This window comes from Melanostigma gelatinosum, assembly GCF_949748355.1.
Source record: "Melanostigma gelatinosum genome assembly, chromosome: 13".
NCBI lineage: Eukaryota > Metazoa > Chordata > Actinopteri > Perciformes > Zoarcidae > Melanostigma > Melanostigma gelatinosum.
Genome location: NC_136646.1, coordinates 5,396,208 through 5,409,343, shown reverse-complemented (window position 1 = coordinate 5,409,343; position 13,136 = coordinate 5,396,208). Strand labels below are relative to the sequence as shown.

The window sequence follows — 13,136 nt, the reverse complement described above, 5'->3', positions numbered from 1 at the left end:
TGTGCTGATAACGTGTTTACGTGTTTACTCGTGTTGAATTACGCAGCGTAAATTAGTGACAGGCCTGAGCAGGTGGGGTTCAAGTACCTTTAACAAATACTCCATAATGGAGTCGTATAACACTTGCTAAGCAGGCCGAGGCTTGTTCACTGTTAAAGGCCATAAGCTGTTTTTGATTAACGTCAGCCCAACGTTTAAAAAACCCAACGTGGCACATTCACGTTGATAACAGGTGCATCATTTCATATAATGTATCAATGAGTGTTGCCATTGATGTGTTGACATTACGAATAAGCTTATTTTGTCATTATATAGAATTATGACACATGATATAGGCTTAGATGTTTGTATTTGTTTTTTAAATAGTAAAGCCTGGCATACAGCATTGTAAGTGACGCGTATTTAATGATTAGTGTTTAATTCATAACGTTAATAACCAGGCAGAATTAAGCTAGCACCGTTAGCTATAATGCTGTATGTATAGTCTACTCGATAGGACCTATTAGAACAGCTAAATGAACGGCTATGTGGCTATTGGGCTCATGTGACTGCTTCATTCAGCGGAACTTGAAGGCAGCATGGTAAACTATTTACTGCTGCCATATTATGTGATTGACTGCCTTCACATATATCCATTCAGTATGCTTAGCCTACATGCTAGCCTATCGCTGGTGCTGCAGCTAGCTGTAGTGAGCGGTTGTTGTTTCTGTCTTTGCAGGTGTGTAGCGGACAGTTTGGGAGAAGCGGACCGGCAAACGGCACCAAACGGCCCGACAGAGAGAGAGAGGAACGGAAACGAGACTGGAAACTCTTTGGTACAAATGGGGAAACTCGGAGCCATGTCCGGTTGGAAGCAGCAGCTAATGTGAGGGAGAGACACATACATGCCTTTTAGAAAGACATACATTAAAGGGAGACAGTCACTTTCCAATGCGTTGTGTTTTTCGTGCTTATTTGCGGGTTTCTTTGTGTAGATAAACTCGCCGTGTTAAGCCAGGTTTGAACCGGCTACACGTCGCTGCACAGTTGGCCCGTGTGTTCGGAGCGCTGAACGTCACATGAGACGTTACATGAGATCATTCTTTAGAAAAGCTTTTTTAACGACTGTCGTCAGGAAAAAGGCGTTGAATGTTCCATTATAGGACTGAAATCTAGGAGATTTTGCTCACGTTAGTTTAATTTACATTTTGTAGGTAATACACGAGAATTACAAAAAAGGAAATTGGATTCATTCATATTTGTTGTTATATTGTTCGGAATACTATCAGCAGCAACGGCTACCTATAAAGCAACACCGGCAATACGGCAATTACTACTAGGCTACTACTACTACTACTACTAATAATAATAATAATGTCAATAATTATAATATTCTATAGTAATAGGCCTGCTCGATCGGTGAAAATAAAACTGAAAAATTATGATATTCTGGAATGTTTTTACGACTGAGACAGTTAACCAAAATGAGGAAAATACTACTACGAACAGTAATTATAATAATAATAATAATTGTTATTATAATGATAGTAATGATAATAATGATAATAATGTTAGAGTTTTTACGGTTTCCCAATTACGTCGGGTTGATAGTAGGAAAGTGCAGGTTTTTAAAAAACATTTGATAACGGACGCGCGTTTTAAGCCGCGGGAAACCCGAGCGGTGGAGCTGATGTTGTGCTGCAGTGGAAAGAGTTAAGAGCTGCTGAAGGAACTCCAGCAATCTCAGAAACTTCAGAGATTATCGACAATTAAAGCTGAAGGAGTCAGACTGCTGCTTTATAGCTTTATGGCTCTGCGCGCGCGTATGTGTCTGTCCGTGTGCGTGTGTGTGTGTGTGTGTGTACGTGTGTGTGAGACCTCAGGACTTTTATGGCTTTATGGCCGTTTATGACTCCTTGTAAAGTCCGAGGAATGGCGACGAAGTGAAAAACAGGCCCGCAGCAAACAGCAGATGAACACATGTGCCGTGCTGCACACAAGGAACGCGCGTGCACACACACATGCACACGATCACTGTACAGTTCATCTGTGGTTCATTTCAGCCGCTGCAATGCTCAAAGCGCCGGCAATTCACTCAGTAAAAAGCGTTGTGAAAAAATTAACTGTCTATGAAATTAAACATTCGCGATTTATTTCATTGACTCACTTTAAAAAATATATATATTTCTTTTTTTATCGATGGGAACTTCATTTCAAGGCAAGTAAGATGGAACATGTTTTAAACATCCCTGCAGGTCTGAATCCTGCTAAAAGATTTGAAAAAATAACGCATGTTTATTTCTCATTTTATATTTTCGTCACATGCATACTACATAATACTCTTATATTTTATTCATTATTATCATTATTTTATCCTCAAACCCATTTAAAAACTCCACAGCACGTAAAAGATAATCAGACTTTCATCAGCAGGTGATGGAGGAATTGTTTTTTTTAATTGCATAATTAGTATGTTCTATTGTGGATTCTGTTCCACAGTTTAAATATTTTAAAACAGGCTGTGCTGTACATTAGCAGCTGGATTCGCCGTTGGTTCGTGTTGGAGGAAGAGAGAAATTAGGACTTCACCTCTAATATTTCTGTCCCGCTCTACAGGTTCACTTCATGCCACTTGTAGCTCAGGAAACAGCGCAGTGTGTGTTTGTTCGCTGACCGACCTCTCCTGCGAGTTAATAACAAACCGAGAGAAACCGCTTCACTGCTGCTTTTTGTGTGCGTGTGTGTGTGTGTGCGCGTGTGACTGTATGTGTTTTCCAGTGTAAGATCGTTTCAGGGCAGCGCGAGCCGGCTGGCTGCGTCCTTCACGGAGCCGTGAGCTCGTGCTCTGGGTCAGCTCACCGAACTGTTACCGGTGGACGCGAGCCCTCGGCCACGCCAAGGGGGCCCGGGGACGAGTTAAAGATTAACGGACGGATGAATGCAGCATCACGGGGAGGGCTGCTTGCTTTGCTCTAAAATAAAATAAAAAGTTTAAACGTCTGCTCAATAAGGAACACGCGCACATGCAGGTGCACGTCATCACAAACAATTACATTTTCAATTTTGTTTGTGTTGTATAATTTAAAAAGGGATACATAGATGATTGTCATTATTATTATTATTATTATTATGGTACTATTAGTAAATGTTAAAACGCTCATCTATTACAGCCTGCACAGTGTTATACCAACAATATCACCAAAGTGTAGTGTTGACGTGTTGTGAACACGGTGGTGCATTTGAATCGTTTGCACTCAGCTGAATGGATGTGTGGAATTCCCCCTCTGATAGTATGGAGGGGGGGGGGGGGGGGGTTGATTTAATGCGCTGAAGTTGATTTTGAATGCCGGATTAAAGTCATATGATGCTGGAGTCATAAATCAGAAGCAACACTGTGGATTATTTTCTACCCCCCCAGCCTTCCCTCCACAAGGGTTTTTCAAATGATCACACACACACACACACACACACACCTGGACGCATAGGTTACACAGCAGATATGCAGATGAGCGAGCCAGTAAAAGTTGATGAAATCACAGAGCAAGGACGAGTTATTATGTTTGCCTTTGTTGATCGAAAGAGGGACCCTGACCAATCAGGAAAAAAAGCTTCTGTTTCCTTGGGCACAACGCGTGCGTGTGTTTTTGCGCGTGCATGGATTTCTCCACGCCTCATTCACCAGTGAGGCCTAACCTGGTAGAGAGAAAGAGAGAGATGCCACAAATCTGTCCCTGCGTTTACATCAAAGACATGAGAGAAGCCCGCAGCCAGCGAGACAAAAGACTGAATCGTGCACGCACACGACAGGCAGGGAGCGCGAGCATGTGCGCGCGCTCCCTGCCTCTCGTCATGTCTGCTTTCATTCCAAAGAGGACCATAAAAATAGTGAAGTCAACAGCTCGTCAACAGACACTCACACACATGTAGCCAACAGCACATCACACATTTGAACTGCGACAGACGCGTTTAGCATCGACCCCGGGGAGCAGCGCGTGTGAGGGTCTTTGAGCAGTGTGTGTTACCCAGAGGACGAAGTCTTTGTGTGTTTGGGAATGTGCGGTACTGTCGACAACGGGACGCTAGATGGCACCAGAGCGTCTTGCAGGAGCGCGCTGGGGCCCGATCTGCAGCGGCCGTCCCGGTCGAGTCAGAGTGTGTGTGTGTGTGTGCGTGTGTGTGTGTGTGTGTGTGTGTGTGTGTGTGTGTGTGACCGCTCCTGCACCTTTTGGAGCTGCACAAGTTTATATGTGCAAGCCTGGTTTCCCCAACATATGACTATATTTATATCTCATATTTTGCATGCTGTTTTATAGTTAGAAGAGAAAATGTTTTTCAACTGCTGCCAGATGTGCCATGTAAAGTATATTTATATAGCGCTCTAGGCTTTACGCAATCCGCTCGTGGTATTAAGTATGGTTCATGAAATTGATGTTCATGAACGTTATGTTCATAATAACCCATCCTTCATTACCGCAGCACAAACATCTCTCTGTTAGATCGCCTCGTATTTAAAAGAACGGGAGGAGAAGGAACAAAGAGCCCGCTCTGTTCGGCCACAGATTTATGATTTTAATATCGGCTTAAATGTATGTGTTTTATTCAATATGAATACTTCATTTGTAAATATTAATTTATGAGCATAACTCTTCTTCCAGAGGAGCTCCTGGTCCTGGTCCGCCACATAAACACAATCTGTAATTTTTTGTAATGCAGTCATTTACTGCAGGTGTTTGCTTTACTGCAGTAGAAGGGATACTTATTGTTGTCAGTATAAATAACTGTTATATGATAACTATTTCTGTTCAAAATATAATATCCTCACTATCGGCTCCTTGTTCCGGGCTATATTCACGGTATCAAGTTCATGACTTTATTGATATAAGCATTTGTACAAACACTTTTTTTCATTCATATACACGCATGTACATTGATATTATCGGTACAGATCGACTTGCATCACAAGTAGACGACAACAAAGCATGACGCTCATCCATATTTGCGCATTTGACGTAAACAGAACATGTCACGGATCCAGAGTTCTACAGATGAAATGGTCGCAGTATTAATATGCTTCTAATCCTGAATTAATTATGAGAAAATACAAAGCCAATAATAATCTTTTGGGAAATGTAGATGGCCACATAACGCCACAGTGCTTCCTTTATAAGCGCTGATAACTTGATTCATTGGTTCAGAGACAAAGAGACGTGTCTGTGTTGCTTTCAAATGCATACTGTAAAGTAGAGTTTCCTCTGCGCCATCAAAGGCTAAACCTCCAGAAATAAAAGCTGTCTTTCCAGTTCGAGGTGTCTCTGACATTCGGCGTCAACCTATGTCTGTGTTCGCCTCCAGGGTGAGCGAGGTCAGCGGATATAGAATATTGAATTCAGATATTTGGTAGAAATGTCTACATGTTATGAATGCCTTCGTAAAAAAAACACGAATAAAGCTACGAAATGTCTCAGCTTTCCTACCGTCTTTGTGTCCACGTCACACTCGCACAGACCAACCGCAGCTCATCTCCGATGAGAAACAATGTCAAACTTCCACACATGCACGGAAGTTCATATAGTCTCTTAACAGAGGAGCTTCAATAATAATGGCATTTTAAAAAAGGCCATTCAAATGAAAGTCTCATAACCAACAGTATAGTTTTAATAATTACAAACTCATTTTAAAATTAAAATGTAAACGTTTTATAACAAACAGTAAAGTTTGAATAATAAAATTAAATAAAATGAATGAAGTTGTAAGACATCCGGTTGTTCTTATTAGCCTGATGTTAGCTGTTAGCCTGTTGTTAGCCTGTTGTTAGCCTGATGTTAGCTGTTAGCCTGATGTTAGCCTGATGTTAGCCTGATGTTAGCCTGATGTTAGCCTGATGTTAGCCTGTTGTTAGCCTGATGTTAGCTGTTAGCCTGATGGTAGCCTGCTGTTAGCCTGTTGTTAGCCTGATGTTAGCCTGTTGTTAGCCTGATGTTAGCTGTTAGCCTGATGTTAGCCTGATGTTAGCCTGATGTTAGCCTGATGTTAGCTGTTAGCCCGATGTTAGCCTGATGTTAGCCTGATGTTAGCCTGATGGTCGGTGTCCTGGCGGGTTAAGTGTAGACAAAAAAAAATAAAGAACAAAAAGAAACAGCCCTCCCACCGCAGGGAGGAAATGAGAAGGGAAACAAAGTCATAAAAGTGGGCTGGACGAACAGAGACATTCCTGTGTCACACACACACACACACGCACACGCACACACACACACACACACACACACACACACACACACACACACACACACACACAGGCTATCAATCAGCTGAAACCTGGAAGCTCTTCCACTGAGATCTGGAAGTGAAACAATTCAAACACCGCGACCACAAATACAACATTTAGAAACACAGGGAGAAATACAGGAACTATAATTAACAATTATGAATGAATGTAAATATATACAACAAAAAGGGTCTCCCTTTCAAAATGCATATTCAAAATGAGGATTTAACAAATCCAGCACACCTGCCCTCACACCAAAGCCAGCCTCGCTCTCTAAACTACCCCCTCCCGCCGTTCACCGTCAACGGCTCGGGGCAACAACAAAAAGACAAACACAAGACAGCAGATAATCTTCCGGATCCCAAACCAGCCGAGTTCTAACCGATGAATGGCTCTTCCGCGGATAATCCCATTTACAGAGCCGATCCATCTGGGTGGCTCACCGCGGAGCCAGATCCGGCAAGGAAGCGCCCTAACCTGAGATGGACAAGTAACACCTCGTTTGTAACGTTAATGTGCAAACCAGAAGCAGCAGAAATCACGTTAAAAAAATAAAAGCACTGCGGCTCGACTTGTTCTGAGGCTTCAACAATGCGCATGCAGCAGCGCGCGCAAAGAGGGGAGCTGCCAAGAGGAGGAACGTGCACGGGCGGCTCTTACCGTTTGTTGATCATCCGTCACGAGCCCCCACACACACACCTGCGGCTCACATCTCGGCGTCCCGCGCGCAGGCAGCCGGGGCGCCCCGGAATGGCACGAGACAGCCCTACACCGCGTGCAGACCGGATGGATGGATCATAATTGGATGGAGGGGGTGGCGGCGCGCGGGGGTGAGGATTAGAAGGACAAGTACGCCCCCCCCCCCTCCCCTCGTTGTCACCCAGTCGTCAAAACACCGCTGTCATCTTCATCACCTCCCGTAGCCTATCATCATCCTCCTTCTCGCGGTGACAAGTTAGAAATTAAACAAAATGGCAAATTACAAATAAATAATAATGAGGTCATCTCCGGGATGTTCCTTTCCGGGTTCGGTGTTGCGGCGCGGCCCCCTTTTCGCCTCATTGCAGCGGAACCGTCCCGAGCTCGGGTCCGCCGATTCAGCAGCACGAGAGACCAGACGGAGAGCGCGGAGCCATAGCGGAGAAGGAAGAGCAGGAGGGGAGGGGAGGGGAGGGGGGGGGGGGTTGTTGTCAGCGTCTCCTCGTGCATGTTTCCTCCGTCGCAACTAGTATCCTCATTAACCAGTCCGTTTAATTACAGCCAGGCGTTCATTTCCTCGCCGGTTAGCCCGGCTCCGCTCACCCGCTCCGCTGCGGCGCCTCGCGAGCACGGCGGCCAGAGCGAGGAGAGGAGAGGCGGGCTGCTCGGACCGGAGCGGAGTGCAGCAGCAGCAATATAGCCACTTGGGAAATCATAAAAAGTTCATGTTCACGTTAAGCGCGTCCACATGACCAGCCCGTCGGCCAATCCCCGCGCGCGGCCACTCATAAACTTGTATCACAAAGTTGTAAATTTTCATAAAACAACAAGGAATTTATTGCATTTCTTCATGGCGCGTTGCTAGAGGGGAGCTGCTGCTGCTCTTTTCTTCGGCTCCTTTCGCCGCCATTTTCCTCTTCTTCGTCTTCTTCTTGTGCCTCGTATGAATAGCAGCTCTAAAAACGCACAGCATTTGAGAATTCTGTCTTTTTCCTGTTGAACTATCTGTTACTGCGTCAGGTTTAAGCGGTGCGCAGGCTTTCTTTATCCACTGAGGTTGGACTTGCTATCTGAAGGTTGGAAACGTGTTTCCAAAAGCATTTTATCCACATTAAAACCCAAATATGTTGTAATAAAGCTGACATGTGACAAAGAAAAAGACAGATCGTCAGCTAGAACTTTACAAACACGCGGGGGTTACAATGCGGCGGGGCTAACGCAGATAAAGCGCCACACTTTAATCATCTTCATGTCACATTTTGGTGCGAGTGGGAGGGAGCGTGAATGGAAGCAGCTCCGAGGTGAAGCTGTGGCTCTCTGGGTGGCTGCACCACGACGCGAGGAATACAAATCAAGAACCGTGATGATAAAATACCATTTTCATGGCAACATGAAATTCTTAATAATTACCGAGCACTAGGTTCCAGAGATGACTCGTTATTTTCTAAATAAATGAATGGCAGGCTCCAGATGGAAATAGGCCTCACGGTGTCCGTGTTGTTTGTATCTAGCTGTGGGGGTGACGAAGAGCTGCACACTGTTGCAACCGAGTAGGGTGGAATTTTGGCTCAATATCGATTTTGCCGCAACGACCAGCATCACCTGCGCGGCGGCTTGGGCCTGAAAGAGCCGTGCGTAAAAAGCGGTTTCGCATTGCGGCAACGCGTCACCATTTTTAACGGCCCTGCAGGCCCCGGAGCCGCAGGACGCTTTGAGAGACGCTGCAGACACACTGTGATTTTTTATTTACACCAAAAAAAATCTTGCTTCACAGCAGTGTAACAGCAGCCCGAAGCGGTTAGAGAGCCGTTTTGCCTCAAAGGAGAGACGGGAAAAACGCACCTGAATAACCGGAAGCTGTATTTTCACGCGGCCAACGTTTGGAGGGGAATCGGTTTCTTCTGCTTGATTCATGAGTTAAATATAGAAATGCATCTCCTTGGTTGTATAAATTAAGATTCCCCCACACGAGAACACGAGAACACGAGCCCAACCTCATCCTGAACCTTAAATAACCTCGACGCCGCCTCCTGTGACACGCAACAATTCTGTGTTTCTGATTCAGTAGCGCGCGCCGTCCTCCTAGATAATTCGTCCAAATGGATATTGCTACATTTCAAGTGTCGGGTGCCAAAAGCAGCTACTTGAGTTCGTTGAAATGCTGGAACCAGAATAAGTTTCCGCTCCGCAGCGACCGACATATGACGGCACAATACACCGGGTCAACTGTTTCCCGTTATATTCGCGTTCAGGCAAACCATGTGTCCAAACTAACTCCTGCAGAAAGAATCCGCATCCAGTATGTCATCTAAACCCACAACACTAGATTTGAAACCTTCAGTGACCCACGTGTGACCTTTTCCCCAAACTGCAGGTCTAGTTTCTGCGGGAGACTCGGATCCGCAGCTTCCTCTCTGTTGAATGTCTTCTGTTAAAAATTAACAAAACCCGCAGAGCAGGAGGCCCAAGCAGCTCCGCGTCCTGTTGGTGCCTTTGTCAGTTTTGTCGCTTTTATTGGGCTTTCCGGCCTTTTCATGGACGCAGTAAAGACATTAAGACTTGCTATTTTTTCATGAGATGATTAATCATATATTGATTAAAATGTTACAAAAACTGATTTGTAGACACCGCGTGCACTTGTTATTTCTATATAGATCTTCTTTCACCGATCGCTAAATCTTTATGTTTCTCTTGTTTCGCTGTCCTTGTTTTGAGCTCTTTCTCTATTTATGTGCATGTAAAATGAGAGCAACACAAACTGCACCAAACTGCTGCAACAAAGCTGATTCTGATTTTATTGGTATCGAACTAATGGTGGGGAATAGAAATGCCGATGAGCTGCTCGGTGTCATGCGCGGGGTCCGGTTCAGAGCCGCGCGATGATATGTCAGTGTTATAACATTTGAAACGGGAAATTTCCCCATTCTATGAAACACTGCAAAACACAACATCTCACGCGCAGGTGTCGAGCGCTGGGCAATTTCACAATGTTATATTTGAAGAATAGTTTCAGTCAGTAAAGAACAAACAAAAAAACAATGTAGTATTATTTTAAAGAGTCATAGTATATATATATATATTTGTATATACATATACATATATATATATATATATGTATTTGTATATACATATACATATATATATATATATATACAAATATATATATATATATATATGTATATGTATATATATATATACATATACATATATATATATATATATATTTGTATATACATATACATATATATATATATGTATTTGTATATACATATATATATATATATATATATATATATGTATATATGTATATACATATATACATATATATATATGTATATGTATATATATATATATATATATATGTATATACATATATATATATATATATATAGATATATATGTATATACGTATATATATATATATGTATACATATATATATATATATGTATACATATATATACATATATATGCATATATATATACATATATATATATATATATATGTATACATATATATATATATATATGTATACATATATATATACATATATATATATATGTATATATATATGTATATACATATATATATATATACATATATGTATATACATATATATATATACATATATATATGTATATGTATATATACTGTAATGTATAAGGAACTGCTAAGGAATACAATATTAATTGGCAGATACAAATGTAAATCCTGACACATCGGCACTCTTTGCTGTGGTTTATAATGTGTGAAAGTGTTGATTACACTCTATAAGAGGGTTGAACTCTTCATAAGGCTTGTCTTGCAGTGCGTGTGTGTGTGTGTGTGTGTGCGCGCGCGCGTGTGTCAGCTGATGCCGGCTATGAACAAACAAACATTTTTTTAGTTAAGGTTGTCAGAAAAGTGGCTACATGAGAACCCTTGTCATTATATCTGGATATGCTGTTTACTCCTCCAATTTGTGGAACAGGCGACACGTCTGATTGTGGATTCGATATGTTCACACGTGGAAATATAACGTGTATCCATAATTATATCTGTACATTTCATTTGGAGATGGCGGATAGTGTTTTTATACTGAACGATGGATGAAGCTGCCCATGAGAGAAAGGCTTGATTGGGCTCGTGACTGGACTGAATGACACACCTCTCTCTCTGAATAATGGAACCAAATGAAGAGAGAAGCACGAGCGGTGCACTGTAGACTTCTCCACACTCATTATTCCAGATGTAGTGAAGTTATTGTCTCAGAGCTTTAACGACGACGTGTTATTCTGCTCACAGCGCAGTGTTATGTTCGTGTTGTGAAGTAGTTCTTCCAACGGAACCTCAAAATAATGATAAATTGAACAGCTGGGATGTGGGAACATGTCCAAGATATGACAACACATTCATTGCAGTTCAGGTTTTATTCATTCTTTTTTTACATTTATTTTCTTCATTTTTATTTTTCATTTACATGCGCACTATCGTCTAAACATGTATGTATCAGGGCAACATGAAAACACAGGTGCAAGTCAATAATTAAGACTCAGCCAATTGCTATTTAAAAAAGAACAACAGCACAGCATGAATCCAAGAGATAGCCGGATCCACCAGCTGTAAACACACACTGACAGGAAGTCATTGGCTCTCTGTTCAACTCGCTCCACTTTCTCCACCACTGGATTCGTAGCATTTATAATTGATTATAACCAAACAGGGACAAGATCAAACCCATTATTGCTGGTGCAAACTGGTGGCAGTCATATTGAGCACATACACGTCATATCTTTAGCAATGAGACCGATTCAGAAATATGAGTCAGAGATTAAATATCTTTTTGAAAAACAACTGTTTTGAGGAATACAACTGAAAGGAGGAAGAGTGTAGCACAACAAACATCATTAAGACCATAATGGAGCTCAGAATAACATAAAGTGTAACAGCTCGTGATATGACAGCGACATGTTGTGATTGCTTTAAACACTCAGAACATACAGAGTTTGGTCGGGAGGTTCCTGTTGTACTTCTAAAACATTAGAGATGCTGCCTACATCTACTAAACACGTGCTAATAATCGACACATGATCCCACTCACCGTAGACATCGTGTAACACTCCAGCTTTGTATCCGCAGAAATGCTGCCGTTCCTCCCTCTCTGCAGCTGGATGAGCGCGCTTGTTCTCGTAACATGACGGATGCTGTCTGTGGGGGGACAGAACGCGACCCCGCTCTTTGGATCAGGATCAATACGTTTCACTTTGATCTCTGAACAATTCCAGTATTTGAAACAAACCGTTGAGTTGTCTCCCAACGTCACTTATGATTTTGCTTTTAAAAGACTAAGAAGCTAAAAGCATCACGATTGCGTTCTAAAATCTGGTGGTGGGACATGGTGGGAGTTAGTTCCTTCAATTAAGAGCTGCACACACACACACGGATGTCAAATTGCACATTATGATTTGATTTGAAGTGTTCATCTGCTCATACACACAGGCTGATAATACTTATTATTCCCTAATTCATTCGTAAAAATGTTGAGAAAAAAAGAGCCAAGGTGTCCGGTAGTTCGTGTCACTCCTCTTCCTCCTCCTCCTCCTCCCCCTCAGCCCCCTCATCTCCAGTCATCGGTAAAGCTGCCGCGGGGGAGCCGCCCTCTGTCACCCGGTTCTCCTTCTTCCACTTCATCCGCCGGTTCTGGAACCAGATCTTGATCTGCCGCTCCGTGAGGCAGAGCGCGTGCGCCACCTCTACCCGCCGCCGCCGCGTGAGGTACCGGCTGTAGTGGAACTCCTTCTCCAGCTCGAGCGTCTGGTGGCGCGTGTACGTCTGCCGCCCGCGCCTTCTGTCGCCACCTGCGCACGCAAGGACGCAGGTTATATCACGGATGAATCAGAGAGAGCAGTTACCAACAATATCTTGGGTTATGTGAAATATTGTGCTTGGAGAATGTCTTTTTTTCTACATTAAATGTTGAATTCATTTTCCAGCAGGAGAACCATGTTGGCAGGTTCAACTCATTCTCCCGCGGTACATTTTTATTATTATTATTATTTTATTTTTCCTCACCAAGGTTTTTTCTTGGTTCTGTTCAATATTTAGCTTTTTTGTTAAAATATAAAAAACCTGTTCATAAGTATTAAGTAAAGTGTGATATGAGTTCACGGTGCCTCACTAAGTCAGACACAAAGAGACTGGAGCCCTCTGATTCA

The 13,136-nt window shown here is 42.7% G+C and overlaps 1 protein-coding gene across 1 annotated transcript in view; it reads right to left on the bottom strand.

Annotated features, from left to right (window-relative positions):
- Positions 1-11,344: 11,344 nt before the first annotated feature.
- hoxb7a (homeobox B7a) overlaps positions 11,345-13,136 on the bottom strand; it is a 6,860-nt gene continuing 5,068 nt past the window's right edge. The window contains exon 2 of the mRNA XM_079282636.1: positions 11,345-12,779. Within this exon, the coding sequence (XP_079138762.1) occupies positions 12,499-12,779 (281 nt within the window). The 3' untranslated portion in view covers positions 11,345-12,498. The remainder of the gene's footprint in view (positions 12,780-13,136) is intronic.